Source organism: Anabrus simplex, chromosome 1 (assembly GCF_040414725.1).
Source record: "Anabrus simplex isolate iqAnaSimp1 chromosome 1, ASM4041472v1, whole genome shotgun sequence".
Classification (NCBI taxonomy): Eukaryota; Metazoa; Arthropoda; class Insecta; order Orthoptera; family Tettigoniidae; genus Anabrus; species Anabrus simplex.
Genome location: NC_090265.1, coordinates 266,736,346 through 266,761,427, shown reverse-complemented (window position 1 = coordinate 266,761,427; position 25,082 = coordinate 266,736,346). Strand labels below are relative to the sequence as shown.

The window sequence follows — 25,082 nt, the reverse complement described above, 5'->3', positions numbered from 1 at the left end:
TTACTGTAAACAAATACAGTACTACTAGTACCCTATTTCCCGCTATTTCATTCCGACAGTTCAGGAGCCGGTTGGTGCTGCCATCTGCTGTGGGTATTTGTAAACGGAGTGTTTCATTTAGTGCCATGTTAAAATATGGTAATGAGCAGGCAGTATAAGCAGCCATCGGATGCGGATCGAGCAGGCAGTGGGGTAAACACGTCGTTCGTCATATCACACGTCATTGGTAAGCTTTCATTACACTTTGCGCAATATCTACATTACAACCCTCTATTTGTGTTATCCCATCCTTAATACTAGATCCTTTAGTTGTTATGTTCTACTCTCTGTCCTTCCCAATTGTAGACCCGTTCCGTATGTCAAAGTAGAAGACGCCAAGATGGATCACTTCGGCGTGAAGATATAGTACCTTGTGTCCACGTGCTTACTCCTACGTCCATTACCCTTACACCCAGAAGATGTAGATTTTCTCCCATACCAGTGATCCTTGTACTAAAGTACTTTCTGAATAGTCCTACGGTTCAATCCATACATGATCATAAACAAGTGGTTCCCAGATTCCCCAGTTTTACCACCTGTGAGATAAAGTATTCAATAGTTACCATAACTAAATGTTTCTGAGTGTTCGAAAGTGTTTCATTTATAATGTATTGGAACTGGGTGTTAGTTAAATACAGAGCCCAACCAAATATCAACAAGAAGAAGAAGAAGAAGAAGATGACACGTGTTTAAGAACCTTGGACACGTGTTGTGGTATGACAGATGTCTGTCAGGTATGACCAGGTATGACGTGTGTAGTTATTAGCATTGCATGTTATATTTTGATATTTTTAATTCTTATGCTCTCAATATTTGTGTCATTGCAAAGATAGGTAGACAATCTTGTAAGGGTTATGGTCGGGGCCGTATTTCGTTAAACTAACCAGTAATATTACCTAATGTATTGGAACTCATAAAAATAATTATTAATGAACCAAATTCTGTTTCGTATAGATTTACACATGATTAATAAAATATCTTCACTCATAATATTAGTTCATTAATCAGCTCGTACAAATGGAGGTTAGAATCTGTCTGTTGTACTATATATGTTCTTGTTTTGTGCTTGTTCCTAGCAATAGGCTAGTGCTTGACTACAACCGGCTATTAATTCATATGTTCGATAGGCTTACTTGATATTTTCGTTGTTGTGACTTTGATACACATGGGAATGGTTAAAAGAAGTAAAAATGTGAGAGAAGAAAGTTTTTTTGCAGAAAGTGATCGAATTAGTGTCAACTATTCGCAGCCTTTTGCACACTATAACCCTCCTTGTTCTTTTTACTTTAAAAATTTATTTTGAGATGGACTAGCAAAATCTTGGTTTACAACCCCTACCCCTTGTGCCCCTCTGTGAGTGCGGGGCAGTAGAAGTAGAATAAGACCCACGGTATCCCCTGCCTGTTGTAAGAGGAGGCGGCAACTAAAAGGGACCCCAGGGGCTTTCAATTTGGGAGCGTGGGTTGGCGACCACGGGGCCCTGACCTGAGTCCTGGCATTGCATCCACTTGTGCTAGGCTCCTCACTCTCCTCTATCCTATCCGACCTCCGTTGTTAATCTCTTGTTGTTTTCCGAAACTGATGGTATTAGGTCGCGAGGCCTAGGGAGTCTTTCATTTTCACGCCCTTTTTTCGGCCTTCTCTTTCTTTGGCCGATACCTTCATTTTTTGAAGTGTCCGATCCCTTCCATTTTTCTGTCTTATTAGTGTTGTATAGAGGATAGTTGCCTAGTTGCACTTCTTCTTAAAACAATAATCATCACCACTACAATCTTGGTTTACTGGTGGTATAAGCCAAGATTTTAAAGGATAGCTGGAGTCTCCGAGCAGAACTGCACTAGGGAAGCACATTGCTACTGTGTATCACTACTAATCCGTGAAGTGCAGTGTGAAGCTGCTGCTGTTCCTTGGGGTGGAACATTCTATTACCAGTCCTATCAAGCAAATACTCAAAAGTTCTGTAATCTAACCGAAATCTCTCATTGTATCCATATGTTTGTTACATTCCACTGCAGGCTGTTTTTGGCCTAACATTTATTGAACTGTGAATACCTACACTCGCTCCTCATCACTGTTTGAATCAGAGTCGATCATTTTACTGATCTCATGATTATTTCACTAATAATATGGAATATGATTCAAAATACCCTAATCACAATAATCTCAATATGAGAAATGGTGGGTTCCTGGACATCGCAATGAACTCGTCTCTCCTCTGAGATGCTCTCCAAGTAAGGTGTCATTAATTTCCACTTACTTATAACTAGAGCCCATATTTCCATGCAAATGCATGATTTAAATAAGCTGGTTACAAATTCTCAAACTTTGCAGATATTTGGTTTATGGCTTAACGAACCGTTCTTTTTCCCTGCACGTTTGCATGTTTTGGCCTTTATAGGAGAAAAGTCACACAAAACTTGTATTGTAATTCTGTGTTGCAGTGTTACTGAGCTAGCAGCTTACAAACCTTGGTTTTGCACTGAATCCTCTTCCATTGTTATCCTGGATTTTCTTACCCAGAACTTTCACTCGCCACTTTGTTATTGCGAGGCAATCGTTACCAATTACTGAGGACATTCAAATGTGTCTGCCATAAGTGCACGGAGAAGTTGCTGCGGCAGCTAGATACGAGTTGAACAAAGTGATCCGTTCAAATCCTGATTTTGAATTCATCAAACTTATAAAACATGTATTACCGAGCTCGATAGCTGCAGTCGCTTAAGTGCGGCCAGTATCCAGTAATCGGGAGATAGTGGATTCGAGCCCCACTGTCGGCAGCCCTGAAGATGGTTTTCCGTGGTTTCCCATTTTCACACCAGGCAAATGCCGGGGTTGTACCTTAATTAAGGCCGCGGCTGCTTCCTTCCAATTCCTAGGCCTTTCCTATCCCATCGTCGCCATAAGACATATCTGTGCCGGTGTGACGCCAAAAAAAAAATCATATTGTGGTGAAAATACACAAGACGTGCAATTTGACCTCGCTTTGTTCCAAATTTCTTCATTTAGGTATGCACCTGTCATTTCTTGTGACGTAGAAAGATCATTTTCTGTGCATAAGAATGTGCTGACAGATAAACAGATGAGCTTAAATCAAGACAATTTGGAAAATTTAGTTGTTGTACAATGTTTCGAAAGAAACTGAATCTTGATAGTGCATATTTTCCAGTTTATCGTGCATGTTTTGTAATATGTAGTGCATGAATGCATGCATATTTTGAGATGGTAGCATATGAAAAGATGTGAAAGATATTTTATGAAACAGGGCCCTGGTGTCGTTTTGTTAAATTTTAGTAACTTTGCCTACTTCAAAGAGTTTCATTTTAATAGGGTCCTTTTTAACTATGTAACACGCATGTAGGTGTTCAAAAAAATATAAAGTAGTTTTTATTATTTCATGTCAGCATTGATATAGAGTATAAATCAGTTACAAGATTGTGAGCAACTGCAAAAAGACATCAACTGTGTTGTGTTATGGTCAGCAGGCAATGGTATGATGATAAACATGGTTAAAAATCAGGTTGTGAATTTCACTAATAGGAAACGTCCTCTCAGTTTTAATTACTGCTTTGATGGAGTGAAGTTCCTTATGGGGATCACTGTAAGTACCTAGGTGTTAATATAAGGAAAGATCTTCGTTGGGGTAATCACATAATGGGGTTATAAATAAAGGCTATAGATCTCTGCACGTGGGTAGGATGGTATTTAGGGGTGGTATTAAGGATCTAAAGGAGAGGGCATATAAGTCACTGGTAAGACCTCAATTAGAGTATGGTTCTGGTGTATGGGACCCTCACCAGGATTACTTGATTTGAGAACTGGAAAAAAATCCAAAGAAACACAGCTCGATTTGTTCTGAATGTTTTCTGATGGAAGAGTATGTTGCAACGTTTTGGGCTGGGAAGACTTGAGAGAAAGGAGACGAGCTGCTCGCCTAAGTGGTATGTAAAGTCAAATAATAATACTAAATTAAAAATTCCACTTATCAACCCTTATTTAATAAAAATCCAAATCGAAACAAATGAAATATGGCTTAAAAACAAAATAAAAAATTTCTACAGAAATATGTCACTCTTAAACTTACAAAAAAAAAACACAAAAAAAATCTTGTGTATTGAACAGGTGGAATTTATAATCTAGTATTATTATTTGACTTTAATTACATTTCAATTTGGACCATAACATGAGATTTGTAACATGTAAGTGGTATGTTGCGAGCTGTCCGTGAAGAGAGGCGTGGAATGACATTAGTAGAAAAATAAGTTTGAGTGGTGGTTTTAAAAGTAGGAAAGATCACAATATGACTATAAAGTTGGAATTCAAGAGGACAAATTGGAGCAAATATAGTTTATAGGAAGGGGAGTTAAGAATTTGAGATTTATCTCATAAATTTCCCAATTATTTACAATTATTTATGGAAAGGCTAGGAAAACAACAGATAGGGAATTTGCCACTTGGGCGATTGCCCTAAATACAAATCAGTGGTGATTGGTACGATTCAAGTGGCATATGCACTGGCCTTGCGTCTTGGTGGGTGTGCTAAGTATCAACTGATGAGCCCAACTTAGCACATAGGGACAATATGAAGAGTAACAATAACCGAGAGATTTGGCGACGCGTTTAGGGTCACGCAGCTGTGAGCTTGCATTCGGGAGGTACTAAGTTCAAATCTCACCGTCGGCGTCCCTGAAGATGGTTTTCTGTGGTTAACCATTTTCACACCAGGTATATGCTGGGGCTTTACAGTACCTTAATTAAGGCCACGGCTGCTGCCCTCCCAATCCTAACCCTTACCCACCCTTCCGTCGTCAAAAACCTTTGATGCAGTAGTGCGACGTTTAACAAGTAACAAAAAATATACATACACATACATTATCATTATAGACCATTATTCCTTTCAGCGTTCAGTCTGCAAGCCTCTGTGAGTTTACTAAACGTCGCCACAATCCTCTATTTGCAACTAGTGCTCTGGCCTCATGTAGTTCTATATCTCTTAACTTTAAATTGTTTGAAACTGAGTCTAACCATCTTCATCTCCCTCTACTTCTCTTACTCTCCATAACAGAATCCATTATTCTCGTACGTAACCTATCCTCCTCCATTCTCCTCACATGACCTCACCACCGAAGTTGGTTTATAAGTACAGCTTCATCCATCTAGTTCATTCCTAACTTAGCCTTTATCTCCTCATTCTGAGTACCCTCCCGCCATTGTTCCCACCTGTTTGTACCAGCAATTATTCTCGCTACTTTCATATCTGTTACATCTAACTTATGAATAAGATGTCCTGAGTTCACCCAGCTTTTGCTGAGAACAGACCAATGTAAAGATAGTTTCGTCCGGGAGCTGACTTCCTTCTTACAGAATACCTTTGATCGCAGCTGCAAGCTCACTGTATTAGCTTTACTAGACATTGATTCTATCACACTCACTATATTACCTTCCTGGGAGAACACACAACCTAAATATTTGAAGTTATCTACCTGTTCGAGCTTTGTATGACCAATCTGACATTTAATTTTGTTGAATTTCTTGCCTACTGACATCAGTTTAGTCTTCAAAAGGCTAATTTTCATACCACACTCATTGCACCTATTTTCAAGTTCCAAGATATTAGACTGCAGGCTTTCAGCGCAATCTGCCATTAAGACCAAGTCGTCAGCATAGGCCAGACTGCTTACTACATTTCCACCTAACTGAATCCCTCCCTGCCACTTTATACCTTTCAACAGATGGTCCATGTATACTACAAACAGCAAAGGTGAAAGATTATAGCCTTGTCTAACCCCTGTAAGTACTCTGTTCCAAGAACTCATTCTACCATCCATTCTGACTGAAGCCCAATTGTCAACAGAAATGCCTTTGATTGATTTTATTAATCTACCTTAGACTGAGCCAGGATTGAACCTGCCAAGTCAGGGTCAGAAGGCTAGCGGCTCAACAGTCTGAGCCAGTCAGCCTGGCATATATTTTTATTATTTATGTGAAAGGCTGCAACAAGGCCGAAGTTCCACAAGAAACAAAATAATGTAAAACTAAACCTTTACCGGGCGAGTTGGCCGTGCGCGTAGAGGCGCGCGGCTGTGAGCTTGCATCCGGGAGATAGTAGGTTCGAATCCCACTATCGGCAGCCCTGAAAATGGTTTTCCGTGGTTTCCCATTTTCACACCAGGCAAATGCTGGGGCTGTACCTTAATTAAGGCCACGGCCGCTTCCTTCCAACTCCTAGGCCTTTCCTGTCCCATCGTCGCCATAAGACCTATCTGTGTCAGCGCGACGTAAAGCCCCTAGCAAAAAAAAAAAAAAAAAAAAACTAAACCTTTAAATTTTAAGCAATGTTGCATTTTTCATGCCTGTCGTGTTTTATTTATTTATTTATTTATTTATTTATTTATTTATTTATTTATTTATTTATTCCATGTTAAAATATTATATGATACTAGCTGTCATACATGATTTTGACCAAGTTGGTTGTTCTGGTAAGTTGAGGAAAGCTATCTTAATTTGTGGCTGTAAACTCTCCATTTCTATCAGCACCTCAGCAGCATGAGTAGAGTAACTTTAATATTACGATGGACCTGTCTGTCGTACCAGTAGTTATCAGAATATATATATGATCCAGACAAATGACAAGATAAAAAAAAAAAAAAAAAAACTATTGAACTCTCCAGCTCTTGTCTACCAATATTCAGAGAAAGGCTGTTTCACTTTAGCCTTGGTGAGATACCTTTCCTAGATCGCACTTCTTGTGTGCATCTACTCATGTCCTGCTTTAAGACAGACAATGCATTCAGGTATTACGATTGGTAACTTTTCTAGTATGATAAAATGTACGAAGCATGGAAGATAAGAATTTAATATTCTTCTTCTGTTTGTTGTAAAATTTTATTTGGTAAGATTAACATTAACAATGGTGGAAATTTTAAAAAGTAATCAGATTAATATTTCCCTTTTTGTCACAGGATTGATTTGTACAGCATATACAATTGGAAATGTTATTTTCTACATCTGTATATATAAAATAAAAGTTCTGTCTGTACATTGCTCAGAATTTGAAAAGAATGGTAAGTTATTTCTGTATCGGTCATGTCCACAGTAACAAGGAAATGCATTTTTTACTTGTCCGTAATGTCTGTCTGTCTGTCTGTCTGTCTGTCTGTGTATGTATGTACACGCATCACGAGAAAACGGCTGATATGAAAATCGGAATGTACAGTCAGGTGATGAAGCACTACAATCTAGGCTATAAATTATTTTATTCACGTTGAGTGAAATGGTAGTTTAGGGGAAGGCCTGAAATTTAATTCTCAAATATTTATGTTATTAGTGGTCCTATCTTAATGAAAACCGGTATGTAAAGTTCTAAAATAAGTTGGTACAATAAAAACTATAAACAATCATATTCACTCTTAAAGAAATGTTAGTTTAGGGGAAGGCATACAATTTTATTTCCAAATATTTGTTATTAGTGGTCCTATCTTAATTAAAATAGGTATGCAAAGTCGGCGAATAAGTCGCTACAATCTACGCCATAAATAATCTTATTCACGCTGAGAGAAATGGTAGTTTAGGGGAAGGCCTAAAATTTAATTCTGAAATATTTGTTATTAGTTGTCCCATCGTAAATAAAATCACAGTTCGGGAATAAGTTGCTACAATCTAGGCCATAAATAACTTTATTCACGTTGAGCAAAATAGTAGTTTAGGGAAAGGCCTAAAATTTAATTCTCGAATATTTGTGTTATTAGTGGTCTTATTGACAATTACTATAGAAATAGTGACATAGTATTAAATTTCCGATCATTTATGTCTTATACATTTTGATCATACCAGCAATGATAACGGAGATATTCATGAATATGGATTTTTGTTGCTAAGATCATATCGGCGCTGTCACGAGAAAATGGGTGAACAGAATATGACAATCGGTATGTAAAGTCGGGGAATAAGGAACTACAGTCTACGCTATAATAAATTTTATAAGACGGCCTTATATTACAGAGTCGAAAGAAAACTGAATATGAAGGCCAACAATACAGAAAGCTCATAACATTGATCAACAATAACATTACATTGACCATTGTTTGTTGTGATTTCCATGGTGTCTCTGTTGCCATTCATCTTCGATAGATGGTATTACTGCTGTATACAGAGTTTTTTAAAATTTGCTCTACGTCGCGCCGACGCAGATAGGACTCATTGCGACGATGGGATACGAAAGGGCTAGGAGTGGGAAGGAAGCTGCCCCTACGTTAATTACGTTACAGCCCCAGCATCTTCCTGGTGTGAAAACTGGAGACCATGGAAAACCATCTTCGGGGCTGTCGACAGTGGAATTCGAACCCACTACCTCCCGGATCCAAACTCACAGCTATGCGCCCCTAACCGCACCGCCAACTCACCTGGTTGTACCGAGTATAACAGCCTGCCTGAAAATTGGCGGGAAGTAGCTGGGGAGTTAGATAAATTTCTGATACTACTGATACATAACAAACTGGTTCATCATAGCATTCGAGCTATTCAATTCCTACTCTGAGGCACTGATTGGAATGAGCAATGTGCATATTCAACGGAATAATGGCAGAGAAGTGTTCACGGCTGTCTGCGGTCTGGTCATTGCAGCACTGGAACTTTGGACTGTTAGATCGGCACCATAGTACTGTTCGTTAAAAGTGAGAAAATGTGTGGTTTATTAATTTGATCGAGTATTTTATATAACATTGCTTTTAATCACTACATTCCTTCTGACGACTTCAGGTAGGAAAACCACAAAGACAGTCTTTCTGAGAATCCCGTAGTGAAGCACAGGTACATCAGCTAGTCTTTCTGTATAGCATTTATCGTAAAGACCGGTATTATCAAAGATATTTCATAATACATATTTAGACTTTCCCCTTAACTGGTATTTCAGCCAGAGTGAATAACTTATATCGTAGATTGTAGTGTCTTCTTCCCTGACTTTAAATACCAATTTTAAATTGTTTTCAACTGTTTTCTCATGATGCATGTACAAACGTTTAGACAGACATGATGGAAATTTAAAAACTGTGTTTCCATCTTACTCTGGACATAAGCGACACACAAATACCAATTTCTAAAAAAATTCTGACCGAAGTATAGACAGAACTCTTTATTTCATTTATATACAGTAAACCAAGTGAGATGGCCATGCAGTTCTGGCCACATAGCTGTGAGGTTGCATTTGGGAGATGGATTGTTCGAATTCCTCTGTTGGCAGCCCTGGAGATGGTTTTCTGTGCTTTCCCATTTTCACACCATAATTAAGGCCACAGCCACTACCATCCCATTCCTATTACTTTCACATCCTTGCAACATTGAAAACCTTTGATGTGTTAGTGCAACGCTGAACCTCTAGCAAAAAAATATGTACAGTAGTTATTACAACAGAAGTGACTTTAAATTTAGAACTGTGGATCATCTGCCTGGTTGATGATCTGTCAGTTTCTCAACTGTGGCTGATGATTGGGAAATTAGACTTATCAATCAATCAATACTGATCTGCATTTAGGGCAGTCGCCCAGGTGGCAGATTCCCTATCTGTTGCTTTCCTAGCCTTTTCCGAAATGATTTCAAAGAAATTGGAAATTTATTGAACATCTCCCTTGGTAAGTTATTCCAATCCCTAACTCCCCTTCCTATAAATGAATATTTGCCCCAGTTTGTCCTCCTGAATTCCAACTTTATCTTCATATTATGATCTTTTCTACTTTTATAAACGCCTTTCAAACTTATTCCTCTACTAATGTCATTCCACGCCATCTCTCCGCTGACAGCTCGGAACATACCACTTAATAATACCAATGTAATGGTCCGTTATTGGACATTATAAATTTTCCAGCTAACTCATTCTTGGTTGCCTGCGTTTCGCCCTCGTGTGCTAAGTTAGGCTCGTCAGTTGGGACTTAGCACACCACCCAAGACGCAAGGCTAGTGCATACCGTGGAGGCCACTGCATAGGCTATTTGAAGCCACCAGCAGTGCCAATGCACTATGAGAGCTATGTCTCATTTCCAAAAATAGATGCCTGCCTGGCCATCAAATGATGCAGGTGTTGATTCCCATAGGGAACCTAAAATATTTGTCCTGAATGAGTAAATTTATAATACCAATGTAATGGTCCGTTATTGGACATTATAAATTTTCCAGCTAACTCATTCTTGGTTGCCTGCGTTTCGCCCTCGTGTGCTAAGTTAGGCTCGTCAGTTGGGACTTAGCAAACATTGCAACATTTTTGTAACGCTACTCTTTTGTCGGAAATCACTCAGAACAAATCGAGCTGCTTTTCTTTGGATTTTTTCCAGTTCTTGAATCAGGTAATCCTGGTGAGGGTCCCATACACTGGAACCATACTCTAGTTGGGGTCTTACCAGAGACTTACATGCCCTCTGCTTTACATCCTTACTACAACCCCTAAACACCCTCATAACCATGTGCAGAGATCGGTACCCTTTATTTACAATCCCATTTATGTGATTACCCCAATGAAGATCTTTCCTTATATTAACACCTAGATACTTACAATGATCCCCAAAAGGAACTTTCACCCCATCAATGCAGTAATTAAAACTGAGAGGACTTTTCCTATTTGTGAAACTCACAACCTGACTTTTAACCCCGTTTATCAACATACCATTGCCTGCTGTCCATCTCACAACATTTTCGAGATCACGTTGCAGTTGCTCACAATCTTGTAACTTATTTATCACTCTATAGAGAATAGCATCATCCGCAAAAAGCCTTACCTCCGATTCCACTCCTTTACTCATATCATTTATATATATAAGAAAACATAAAGGTCCAATAACACTGCCCTGAGGAACTCCCCTCTCAACTATTACAGGGTCAGACAAAACTTCACCTACTCTAACTCTTTGAGATCTATTTTCTAGAAATATAGCAACCCATTCAGTCACTCTTTTGTCTAGTCCAATTGCACTCATTTTTGCCAGTAGTCTCCCATGATCCACCCTATCAAATGCTTTAGACAGGTCAATCGCGATACAGTCCATTTGACCTCCAGAATCCAAGGTATCTGCTATATCTTGCTGGAATCCTACAAGTTGAGCTTCAGTGGAATAATCTTTCCTAAAACCGAATTGCCTTCTATCGAACCAGTTATTAATTTCACAAACATGTCTAATATAATCAGAAAGAATGCCTTCCCAAAGCTTACATACAATGCATGTCAAACTTACTGGCCTGTAATTTTCAGCTTTATGTCTATCACCCTTTCCTTTATACACAGGGGCTACTATAGCAACTCTCCATTCATCTGGTATAGCTCCTCCGACCAAACAATAATCAAATAAGTACTTCAGATATGGTACTATATCCCAACCCATTGTCTTTAGTATATCTCCAGAAATCTGATCAATTCCAGTCGCTTTTCTAGTTTTCAACTTTTGTATGTTATTGTAAATGTCATTGTTATCATATGTAAATTTTATTACTTCTTTGGCCTTAGTCTCCTCCTCTATCTCGACATTATCCTTGAAACCAACAATCTTTACATACTGCTGACTGAATACTTCTGCCTTTTGAAGATCTTCACATACACACTCCCCTTGTTCATTAATTATTCCTGGAATGTCCTCCTTGGAACCTGTTTCTGCCTTAAAATACCTATACATACCCTTCCATTTTTCACTAAAATTCGTATGACTGCCAATTATGCTTGCCATCATGTTATCCTTAGCTGCCTTCTTTGCTAGATTCAATTTTCTAGTAAGTTCCTTCAATTTCTCCTTACTTCCACAGCCATTTCTAACTCTATTTCTTTCCAGTCTGGACCTCATTCTTAGTCTCTTTATTTCTCTATTAGGTGGGTCTTTACCATTCCTTACCACCCTTAAAGGTACAAACAACCAGTCTCCGAACCAGAGGATTTAACCATACGCTGTAAAATTCCTCGGCCCGGCCAGAATAGAACCAGGTTCTGAACCGTAGACCGTACGCTGACCATTCAGCAAGGAGCCGGACTAAACCTTCCTCAGCATATCCCAGTTATTTCTAGGGTCGCTGGAGCCATCTAGGCTCATTTGGTTTTGGCCTGGGGTCAATCAATCAATCAATCAATACTGATCTGCATTTAGGGCAGTCGCCCAGGTGGTAAGAAACTCAGCAGATGGCATATGTATGTTTTCCCCGTTAATAGATTTTTTATCTTTCTTTTTGAAGTTTTCTTGTGAATCTGTGGTGGTATTTGTTTACATATAGCCGTAAAAATGCAATAGACTTATTTTTGAAAACGCAGATAGTGATGAAGATTATTATGTGAATTATGATGTGGTGTATTCATCAGGTGATGAGATGAAAGTGAACAATGTGCATTGCCATTACAGGATGCCTCAAATTCACCTGACTTCAACAAAATCGGCGAGAAGGTACTACTATTACTAAATTTTAAAATGTAGATACTGGGGATACAAGTGTAAACTGGCATGATGTAGAACCTTCAGAATGTGATGTCCTTGGAAAAGATATATCATTTACTCTCCTACCCTGAAATACAACCCCTGTTTTATACTACTACCTGATTTTCTTACTTGTTTTCCAGAGATTATTAGTACAGTTAGTTCTCAAAGTGATTTATGTTACTGATGATTAATTGCATGTTAAGATACAATATTCAAATATTAATTGAACTTCCAGACCTGGATTTTATTATTGTTGTTGTTGTTGTTGTTAGCAATTACATTAGAAAGACTGATGTTTTAGCTGTAAAATAGTGTGGTTTTAGAGGCGTTCAGAGTAAGTCTCTATATTTAAGAAAACTATCTACAGCATTTGAAGAATAATCCTGCTGTGGTATTAAGGTTAAGCAAGAAACTCTATTGATGGGAAGTATAGCACAGTGGGAAGAAATAGAGCAAAACAAATTAATTTCTGCTGAGTCTACAAGGAAGTCTTGGGAGGACTTTAGAAGCAACCTAGAAATGTTAGATCAAAAATCTTAGTAATGGAGGGAAAAATGAATGAATAGTTCATTGGATAAGTTTGCTAAAATTGTAGGGTGTAGATCATAGTACTGTAAATCTTGAAATAATATTTTGGGAACCTACTCAGTGTAAAAGAACACCTTTTTGGTAATGTTTAGACCATAGAATTCAATGTAATGTGGAGGATGAAATTAGTTTTGTGATTGAGGAAGTGGAAATAATGATGAATAAACTGCATTATTGGATCACAATATATCTTCAAAAAATTATTGGATATGGTGGTTAAGATATCTTTTGGTTGTTCAAAAAGTAATAATCGCACCAGTCTGCAAGGAAGGAATAAGCAATTATTAAAGCAACTGTTACTTTTCAGATCACCAGTCAAGATAATTTTTTGTACAACCATTGTGAAAAATACTCTGCTCATTGATGGAGGAAAAGCTGTGTGGTTTTAAAACAGAAATGGGTGCTACAGCTAGATTTTCAGTATTCACAAAATAACTTAGGAATGCTATGGGCAGAATAAATAGTTTTGTAGATTTGCAAAAACATCTTCAATAGAGAACTATGAGAAAATATGTTGGCTGTCCTGAGGTTTTATAATAGTAAAGATAGCTTTCTTTTACCAGTAATTGAGTTGCCACCAGTATGCAATTGATATGAATTAATTGTGTATCTTTTGCAATAATTCAATATTTGGTTGCTCCTATTCAGTACTTTGTTGCAGAAGTTTCCATAGGGTCCAGTTAGTGAGCTAAATGAGAAGATTATATATATCATTCCAAATGTTCTGTCAAAGCATATCTGCCATGCAATCAGTTCCAATATTCATGAAATTTTTATTTTTGGCTGAATCAGCATGCTTATCAGTCCTATGTAATCATTGCAAGCACCTAGGTCAATATACTTTAACATTAGCAACTGTACACTGTAGTATACTTCTCCAGTATTAGTCATATATAGAAAGATAGAATTATACTATAATATTAGGATTTTATCACCAGTATTCATCTTTTTTTTTTTTTTGCCCCATAATTTTTTCTCGGTGTATCCAGCTTTCTTCTTATCCTACACTTCCTGCCTTAAGACTGCAGAACTGTCAAGTGTTGATGTCTGCCCTCCTGTTGAAGCTGTGAAGCAGAAACGAGCATGTCAGGAGTTCATTATGTATTTATTGTATGGGTTTTAGTGGCAGAAGTGTCCACGAACATGTTTGGTTCGCCTGGAGGCCCTCTATTTGATGCCCATGAGTGACTTGCAAAGGGGAGTGGATCTACAATTAACAGGGACCATAAGAAACTGCTCTGATCAGTTGGTAAAATAAGGACAATAGTATCTTGTTTGAAGAATTTTATAGAAAAATAGTTTTTAAAATAATAAACAATTATATAGTACAACAAGAAAGAAAAATTACCTCCTCTGGGTCCAAGAGAATACTATGTATATATGTCCAACCCTCATTGCGTTTCTGTATGGGGTTGGGTATGAATCTTTGTAGCAAGGTTTTACAACTGGATGCCCTTAATGACATGATATTTATTATAGGAGGAAAGGAGAGGTTGGAACTCTGTGTCGGCACATAGCCTTCTTCTGTCTAATAGCACGAAGGGATGTGCTCAAGGCTTAACATCGCCATCCAACAGACGAATTGCCATCAACAGTGTCATAAGCCCTCACTCCATATGAACTGTGTGGAAAGATTTGGAACTGAATCCAGGTTTTTGGCATGCAGTCTAGTGATTAGAAATTGCATACCATTACCTCTCCTAATCTGCTGGCCAACATTCTGATGGTGAACATTTTTGTGACCAATGGGACTCGAACTGGCTAACCACAGTATCAGATCGTATGGTCTAGACACCTAAATGATCATGGCCACCGGGCAAGCTTCCAAGAGAATACAATATCTTGACAAAATTAGTTACCTATACCACTAAGGTATTATAATCATGAAACAATGGAATTTGATAATACCTAATTTAGACACCTTAAGGATCACTTAAATCTGATAATGAACCCAAATAAATGCAAATAATTTAATTTTGAATATTATTTTGCATCATACATGAGTAAATGATCCAAAAGGATAGTATAGTACACCTAAAAATAAATTGATTGAAAGATATTAATAATTCCATTTTTTTAAATTTTTAACACACAGTGAGTATCTTATCTAAAAACTCCAATCGTTATAACCATTGGGGTAATAGCTTGTACTCCATTATTGAACAGAAGCTATGATTAGTAAAATAATGTTCAACATAAATTCATGCTAGAAAATCAACCAGTTGAAATAAACTTTTAAATCACTTGAACACACTGTAATCATAACACCATTTAGTAATAAGGACTACCTTGGTCTAGCGCTATTGAACACTGTGTGGGCACGCTATAAACTGAAGAAGAGTGTTGGCATAAAATCCGACATTATTAAGTAAGAAAATGCTTTACAAAAATACACCCACGTGTTTCTAAAATTGATCCTAACGAGGATCACACTGGAAGACACGTCTATAATCCATCTTGAGGATAGTTTTGCAGGAGCCGTCTGAATTTGCTCTCATCTCGCAGTAATAGTGACTCATCACTCGCTGAAGCCATGCCTCGGTGAGTAGGAAGTAGTCATGATGAGCTTCGACGAACATACACAAAAGCTCCACAGCCCACGCCAAACAAATAAGTCATAGTTTTTATGGTTTCAAATAATCGATAATAAAAGAATGATGGTGCAGAGAATTAATGTACAATCTAAATGCCACCTTTAAAAAGCCTCATTGAGGTGGGTATAATTAACCCACATCATTCCTATTTCAAGTCCAGATAAAGGCAAGTCCAAAATTAACATAATCACCATATAATATCACAGAGGGAGAGGGTGAAGCCCAGTGCCAGCACATACCCTAATCCTGTCGAATAACAACAAACGGTCTGCTCAAAGGCATAATGTTCCAATCTGATGGATGAATCGTCATCAACAGCGTTATGTGCCATTATCCCATGTGAACACTGTGCAGAAGTTTGGAATTGAATCCAGGCTTTTGGTACATAATATAGTGATTAGAAATTGTATAGCACCACCTCTCCTTGCTGGCCAACATTCTGATGGTGAACTTTTCCCCCCCACCAGCAGGACTCAAACCAACTAACCACGGTGTCACCCCATAGAGAATTCACACCTTAACGATCTTGGCCACCATGTAGGCTATGTGAGGAGCTGAGAAGTAATAAATGTAGAACAAGAAGGATTGTGAGGAGAGAGCCCTGATATCTGAAGATGGCAGTGTGTTGAGGTGTGAAGATTGTGTCCTTTTGTATTTTCCTTCTTTCTGTTACACCCTCTCTGAAAACCTAAGAACCTGAGATGTAAAACCAATAACATTGTTACATCGTCTTCCCACATTGTCCTGTTATTGTTTGCATCACATTTTGACAATGATAACCTGGAGTGCATAGGGGCCAGCAGAAAGCTACAGTACTGACGAGCTGCAACTGTGCTGGCATGGCTGTGACAGTGTGTGCAGCAGGGTCATGAAATGGAAATGGCTTATAGCTTTTAGTGCCGGGAGTGTCTGAGGACCAAGTTCAGCTTTTGATTTGACGCCCGTAAGCGACCTCGTGATGAGATAGGGAACCATAGTCTAGAAACGTTGAGTCAAAAGTCATTAATAATCCAAGTTGATTAACGTCTGTTCTTAACAGACGCCGGGGTGTCGGAATTTTGCCCCGCACAGTAGTTCTTTAACGTTCTGGAAACCAACGTCATGGGGTTATCACTTTTAAACACCCTTAAAAGTCACCAACCTCAGTCGGGTTTGAACCCGTTAACTTGGGATTAGTAGACTAACGGTTTATCCACTATACCACTGTGGCGGGCAGTCAGAGGTTACAGCAAAAACCGGTCCAATACCTTCGACTGTACTGTACACTACATGTGCTAAGAGTACAGTAGGGGAGACAATCCTGATGAGCAGAAGAGGCTGGGACCATAACGGCTCTAATGCAGATGACGTACTATGTACTGACATGATCAGTGTGCGATGGCTTAATTCTGTGTGTATGGGTTGAGGTGGTATGTTGATCAGCCCTATCCAAATGGAGTTGTACCCAGTTACGGTACTTGCAGATATGGTGTTTGTGTATGGGCAAGCAAATAGAAGCAGTAGAAAAGCCAAAAGCCAAACGGTTGTACAGGACCATATATCCACATAGGAGACATCCGTCTCACACTGTTTCCAAGACTGTTCCATCGATTAAGTAAAACAGGACATTTGGTACCACAGTACAACGACCGAGGAGGACAACGAATTACACAGGCTTCCATCTTTGAAGATGCAATCCTTGCTCACGTGGATGAGGCACCTGCAATCAGCAGTCGAGCAGTTGCACGTGAAATGAATATTTCGCATATGACTGAGTGCTGAGTATTACGTGAAATGCAGCTACACCCGTACTATCCACAGACAGTGCAGGCTTTGAGTCCTGCTGGCTTCGCACCTAGAGTCATGTTCAGCCAGTGGGTCTTGCAGTCGATCCTCACTTTCCTGCATACGTACTTTTCACAGATTAAGCCTGTTTCACCAAAGATGGAATGCTAAATAGTCACAATGGTTGTGTTTGAGCCGATGAGAATCCCCATGCTACAGTTGTGAAGAGCCATCTGCACAAACTTTCAGTCAGCACGTAGGCAGGCACAGTCAGTGGTTATGCAGTAGGCCCATTTCTTCGTCCTCCCCGCCTAAATGCAGCAGTGTACACAGTGGTGCTCAGAGATGTACTATCCACGTTCCTGGAACACATCCCACTTGTCCTTCATCAATGGATGTGGTTCCAACATGATGGAGCCCCACCTCACTTTGGACTGAGGGTTCGTGAACACGTGGATCAGACGTTCCCTGCAAAGTGGTTAGGAAGAGGAGATCCTGTTTCGTAGCCTGCTCGTTCACCTGATTTCTTCTTGTGCGGCCATGTGAAAAGCTTTGTATATGAGGCACTTTCTTCTGGTATTTGTCGACCTTACAGCTGCATATGATACCGTCAACCATAGATGACTCCTTATGAAACTCTACAATGCTACTAATGACTACCAGCTTACCTGCTTCGTAAGGAATCTCCTTGAAAATAGAAGATTTTTTGTTGAATTTCAGAGGAAAAGAAGCAGGCAGAGATCAGAGGAATGGATTACCTCAGGGAAGTGTGCTCTCTCTGTCATAGTTCAACATCTACACCAATGACCAGCTGCTACCCGAAGGAACACAGAGCTTTATCTATGCAGATGACTATGCCATTACCACTCAAGACACCTGCTTTGACGCTATTGAGCAGAAATTATCTAATGCACTTTCAGTGCTGTCTGCTTACTACCAGGAGAATCAGCTGAGACCGAACCCCAGTAAAACTCAGACTTGTGCCTTTCACCTCAAAAATAAAATGGCAAACAGAACTCTCAAAATCACTTGGGAAGGAACCACACTAGAACATTGCTTCACACCAAAATATCGTGGAGTTACTCTTGATCGTGCTCTCACTTACCAGAAACATTGCTCGAACACCAAGCAAAAAGTGGCAGCCAGAAACAATAATATAAAGAAGATAACGTGTACTACCTGGGGGGCACATCCCAATACTGTGAGAACCTCTTCCATTGCTCTATGTTACTCTGCAGCGGAATATGCATCCCCAGTATGGTACAAGTCAAGTCACGCCAGGAAGGTAAATGTTGCTCTAAATGATACCTGTCGCATCATTGCCGGCTGTCTAAAACCTACTCCGTTGGACAAATTGTACAGTCTTGCTGGTATTGCCCCTCCTGATATCCGTCGAGAGGTTGCAGCAAAAAACGAGAGGAAGAAGGCAGAAACATCTGAAGCTCACCCTCTGTATGGATACAGGTCAGTTACTCCAAGACTCAAATCAAGGAAAAGCTTCCTCAGAACAACAGAGGCTCTTAACGGGACACCTCAGCAATCCTGAATTGATATGTGGCGCGCAGGCTGCTCTCGCTCCGAAGAATGGCTGACACCAAGTGAAGAACTACCACCTGGTCATATGGAGAAATGGAGTACTTGGAGATCACTGAACATATTGTGGACAGGCGTGACAAGATGTAAAAGCAACCTGCAGAAGTGGGGTTTCAACATCGAGGCCTCGTTGTGTAAGTGTGGTGCAATCCAGACAACGCCTCATTTGTTGCAGTGTAATAGGTGCCCTAAAACATTCACAGTACAAGATCTACTTCAGGCAACAGAAAATGCACTGGATGTCGCCAATTTCTGGGCAAAAGTAGTATAGACCTCTTTTTTTTTTTTTTTTAAGTAGCGATGGGAATTATAGGCACGAATAGGTTAGAATGCAAACGTATTTGAACAAGGCGCAAGTGAAATCTAGCCGCTCTACAGATATGTCGGGGGGTTGCATACATTTTAGGGGTTCTGATAATTCAGATCGATAATATTTATGCAAATCTCACCGCAGAACCGCCATGCGGGTAACATACACTTGCGCCTTGTTCAAATACATTTGCATTCTAACCTATTCGTGCCTATAATTCCCATCTCTAGTTATAAGTGTGACTTTGTCTATAATGTATATAAATCAGAAAGAGCATATATGTATATATAGAATTAATGCTTTTGATACGAATAAATAAATGAGACACCTATCGAGACTGAAGAGGATCTCTTGGCAAGAATTCTCGTTCCTGCAATGCTGTTCAAACAACAGCAGGCTTATTCCAACAGGTATGACTGAACTTTGTGCGGTGATGCCTTGCCTGCATTGACGCAGGGGGACGCCATTTCAAACCTTAGTTGTAAATGGAGCAGCTTGTGAAACTTGTGCAGGTAAATGGACTTAAATGAGTAGAATTTTGCTTAATTTTTGACTCAATTGTTTCCGGAATATGGTTCCTTACCTCAAATTGATCCATTTGCCGTCCTTCATCATCCCCGAAAGTTTGTAACATCATCACGGATACACTCTGTAGGCTATATCTCAATACATTTTTCACAATATTTTCGTCAACATTACTATTATATTTCTGAGTAGTCTTTTGGGTTGCTTTTGGTACCATAATAAAGATAGAAGAATTATTATTTTCGTCTATGTAATCAGTTTATGTATACGGGAGTTGTCACAACATTCATTGAAGACAGATTAACAGTATTAGTGTAAATTATTATTTTAAAGTTGAATCATTACGGATTCAGTTCAGTGTGAGAGCTTTATTAAAATAAGAATCTGACTTGTAAGTTTTTGTTATCACTTTAGCCTCTCTTTTCTTCTGCTGCAGAACGGACATACTACGAGGTTAAAGACCTGATGGTGGAAAGAAGTAGAAATAAGTTACAGTTGTACACAGGTTATGAAAGTATGACGCACAGACTAGAATGAACCATCTAGTGATGAAAGTGCAAATTTGGAAAACACCAAAACAAAATGACAACAGTGAAAGGTGGATTGGAAAGAGAGCTATCTACATAAATCCTTAATGGCTGGCAACCATGTATTATTTAATTGATAACCAGTGTCCCTGTGTGTGCACAGGTTTGCTTCTCTTCAGAGTGAATATTACATATAAGACTGCCTCTTCACTCATTTGCAAAATGTATCACCTTGTTTGTGACATTTAATCAATCATACTTTGCTATAGCATTTTTGTTGACTGATGCAATGTTTTCTTTTTCTCTCTGTTTTAGGAATTGGATCTTCATCTGACAAAAAAAAAAAAAAAAAAAAAACAAGCCATCTGCCTACTTTGAGAAAGCTCTCTTTTAGATTTTGCATACTTTGTGATATGCTTCTGTTCAACATAATGAGTTACTACAATATTCTGCTATAATTAAGTCTTTAAAAAGCCATCTTTGTAATGGTATTTATGTTCAGTATCTGTTGTTAATGATGCCAGGTTATTGGACCTTTCTAGTCACTGTAAATAAAGGTTGAAAGTGAAATCTTGACAGTTTTGACAGATAAATACCAAAGCCATACAGTTCACTACATGGACATTTGCACTTACTATTGAATTCAAACCCTTAAGGATATTTGTCCTCATTATTGTACAGATCTTGAGCCAGAATGGCTTAGAAAACTTAACAGATAATTCACTCATTGCATAATAAAATATAATTATGGACTGATGAGAATTAAAATTCAATACATTTTCTAAACTTTATTATAGGTGAAAAGAATGAATAGTCTGGTTATGTATCCATGATGTGAAAATTGGTAGATTAAAATGGGGACTAAGATTACAGACGGTAGTTTTCTTTCTCAAACTGTGAAATGCATGTTAGTGGATATTGGACAAGAATGTCATTATAAAGAGATTGATTGTAAACATTCATTCTTAACTGAGAATGGAACTTTTGATTGGGACAACATAGCTCCTTTATTTGGTGAAATAACTGATGATTTTAAAATTCAGAACCAGTCAAAGAACTGGTTTGCAATTACAGTGCGGAAGCTGTGGAGTGTATTTCATGAAGGTCACCAATTTCTTCTGTGCTCAGATATACATTCTCAAGATTTGTTGTGGAATCTCTGTGCTTGGACAGGAAAGGAGCAAGAATTAAAGAAACAATATGAATTGTTCGTGACTAAATGTATAACAGCCACTGAAACATCATTATTTCTCACAGCATTGCTAGAGAGATCACTTGGAAATGTATTTTTATTAAATGGAAGTCGGGTACCCTCACTGTTAAGAGATTTGTTGGAAACACCTGAACTTTCAGCAGTTATAGGATATGTTCCTATTATTTTTTTGCAAATTCTGATGGGTACACCATCAGCATTAAATCTTCGAAATATTGTTTGGCATGGCTTCCCCCGTCCAGATGAAATTCATCCTGAGCTAGTGTCTACTCTGTTCCTTGTTGCAGCTTCTGTGGGTGAAATACTGAACTCTCGGAGTATCTCTCTGGATTTGATACCTAGTAGAACACAAACACATTTCAAACCTGAATTGTTTGCAGGATGTTTTCCTGTTTTAAGTGATCAGTGTACTGAAGTTCTAAACATTCTTGACCAGTCCTGTTATATCACTTCTTCCCATCATTCATATTGGGAAAATGGATTGAAACATTTCAGCAACTGCAGATATGGTTACTGCCTGCAACTGCTGTTGCCCCAGTTAGAACACTTGTTACGATGTGTATTTTGCTCTGTCAATGATTGTCCTAATAGAATGCTTACTGCGGAATCAACTACGCTTTACACTACTCTCAACGAAATTATGGCAGAACAAGTATCTGTTTGTAATGAAGTTAGGGAAAATAGAATTAGAAAGATTTTAGGGGATACTATACTTGAAATGTTGCAAGATTTATTTGTACATCAGGCAGGACCTAGAATAAGAGATAAAATTGGTCATGGTGAATGTGATTTATATGATATTCCTAAACATTTGGTAAATCATGTTATTTGTGTTGTCTTGGTTATTGTATTGAAGTTAAGAGAAGTGAATTTGTCTGGATGTGATCATCCATTGCACGAACATTTAAATTATTGTGATAGTGGTGGAAGTGTTGAACTATTAGAACATAAGATAATTCACTCTTACAAAACATACTTTTCACTGTATCATCCTAGTTCTTTGCTGAAGAAAAGTATTGTAACAGAAATGCAGTGTCTGGATGAATGGAAAAAATATCCAAGGCACTTGCTTGATAGCAAAGAACGAAGTGATGTGATACATGATGTTAATGAGAATCTTCTCCATCTCCTCAACATAATAGAGAAGTCAGTGGGAGATTTTGTTTTTGCAATAGATACCACTTCACAGAGCATCTGCAAGCATGTATCATCAGTGAAAATTCATACCATTTTTAGACCAAAAGTAGAAAGTGAAATTATTTCTATTTTGAGACACATAATTGATAATATTCACGTAATATCTTCACAAGTAAACCAACAGCTTCTTGAAAAATTCTTGAGTTATTCACAACATAAAATGAGATCTCGGAATAGGGAAACTTACCAACGAATGTTGGAGACTATTCCTCTCCTTGAGAGGACAATCTTGTGTGTGATCCTCATTGTAAGTATTTGGCTGCACAAAATTAATCATGTGAGTGATATGCCTCATGATAGGTACACTCACTGTCTAAAATTCCTGAAGAAAATTCTCCAGTTTGTGGAAAATGTGGCAATATACTCAAAGCAGGACAAAAACAGGTGGTATGAGACAGGTTTGCTCGCTAGAAAGTTTTGTCACGATTTGATTCAAGCACTAAACACACATTTTTACCTTCTGAAGCAAATATACCAGTAATTGTTTTATTTGTTGTGGATTGTAGTAATAAACCACTGTATAACTGGAGTGATGTTTCTATTTGATAAATTTATCTGACTGCATTGTTCATTTCTAGAATTTTTTTACTGTAAACTATGGATTTTTTTTTTTTCTTTTCAGAATAACTGTAAAATTTCACTCATCAAAAAAGGTTTTATGCCACGTGTTGAGGATCTCTTTGTATGCAAGATCTCAATTGTTGTCTATAATAGGTCAATCATAATTGGAACAATAGTTAACACAATAGTACGCTGATGGATAGCCTCACTGTGTCATCTACCTGTCTTGGTTGCTGCAGAAACTGGTACTTTCGTGGTAAGCCACTACATATCGTAGTGCCACTTGATGTTAGGTGTTGTTCGTGTTAACTTTACCATGCAATATCAGTCCATTTCCTCAATTTCACCATGTGTGAATGATTATATATATTGCCAACTAGGACCGAGCCTCCACGCAATTACCAGAAAAATGGGATGACAACTCAGTGACATGCAAATTGTAGCATTGATAGACACAAAATGCGAACAATAGACCTTGTTCTTCCAGACCATTATAAATTAAACCTAATGAAGATTGGTACCTCTTGCTTTCTACTCATTAAAACCCATGCTAATACTACCATCCTGTAGGGCAAGCATAGTGATGCTGCTACAGTGGTACCGATGCACACTATTCGGAATTGTCTTTCTCAATATCGTCTCAAGGGTATACAACCTTTGCAAGATCCCAAACTCATCGTATGTCAGCATGGAGCCTAGTATGTATGGATTATTTATGAATAGATATAAAAGTTTGATAGCTAGAAAAGCAGCTATGATCGATTAAGATGTCTGGAGGTATACTAAGGGCAATGGGTTGGGTTATAATGCCATACCTGATATACTTATGATGTGACTACTATTTGCACGAAGGAGCAATACCAAATGAATGGAGAGTTGTAATAGTATGCCCAGTGTACAAGGGAATGGGTGATAAACATAAAGTGGATAACTACTGGCTAGTCAGCTGGACGTGTGATGTTGGTTAGTTCTGGGAAAGCATTCTTTCTTGATTATATTAGATACATTTGCAAAATTACTAAACAATATGATAGAAGGCACCTTCAGGTCTAGGAAAGGTTATTCCAGTGAGGCTCAACCTGTAGATTTCCAGCAAGATAAAGCAGATGTTTTAGATTCAGGAGCTCAAATGGACTGTATTACTGTTGACATATTCAAGGATTTTGATAATAATAGATTTATTGCAGCCAATGGCCAATAAATACATATACAAATTAATTTTCTTCACTATATCTCACTATAGATTTTGTTCGTTTCAAGCAGTTCTGTAGGTGATATCTCCCACATTGTTTACCACAAAGTTCACAAAAGCAGTGTTCATCCGGTGAATGAAAGGACTTTATTTTACATATACGATGATGAAATCCATGCACAGCAAACCGAGTCACTGTGTGTCTTAGAGCATAGTTGATTTGAGTCCATTCCTTATTTATCATTGCATCGGTGCAATAAAATTCCTTCCAGATATTTGCCTTTTTCTCCTCCCTTTCATTTAGGTGTTTTCCTGAAGCTTTGGTTGTTGGTAGATGCAATCGTAATTTTTCCTGATGAAGAAAGTTTCCTTTGTAAGTTCATAAACTATTCTTGTAGGAGTAAATTTTGAAACGGCTAGTGTCCTTTTCAAGAAACTTGCTTTCACACGATCTAATGTTTCGAGGTCTCTGGATGTAAGGTGTGTCCAAATTAAATGTATGCCGTATGTTACGATCGGTGCTATCTTCAAGTTAACTAATGAAA

General features: G+C 38.3%; 1 protein-coding gene across 2 annotated transcripts; it reads left to right on the top strand.

Moving 5' to 3' along the window:
• The first annotated feature begins 693 nt into the window (after positions 1–693).
• LOC136886686 (endoplasmic reticulum membrane-associated RNA degradation protein) lies at positions 694–23,397 on the top strand. Of its 2 annotated transcripts, none has more exons than XM_068231049.1 (2): positions 694–773; positions 20,690–23,397. In XM_068231049.1, exon 2 carries the CDS (start codon positions 21,229–21,231, stop codon positions 23,263–23,265), a length of 2,037 nt encoding a protein of 678 aa, XP_068087150.1. In that variant the 5' UTR covers positions 694–773; positions 20,690–21,228; the 3' UTR covers positions 23,266–23,397. The 2 variants fall into 2 exon arrangements, with proteins under 2 accessions (XP_068087150.1, XP_068087151.1); XM_068231050.1 differs by having other exon boundaries at positions 706–783.
• Positions 23,398–25,082: the final 1,685 nt, after the last annotated feature.

Excerpts from the sequence above, each read along its gene's own strand:
- LOC136886686 (XM_068231049.1), top strand. The coding sequence starts at position 21,229 with ATGGGGACTAAGATTACAGACGGTAGTTTTCTTTCTCAAACTGTGAAA.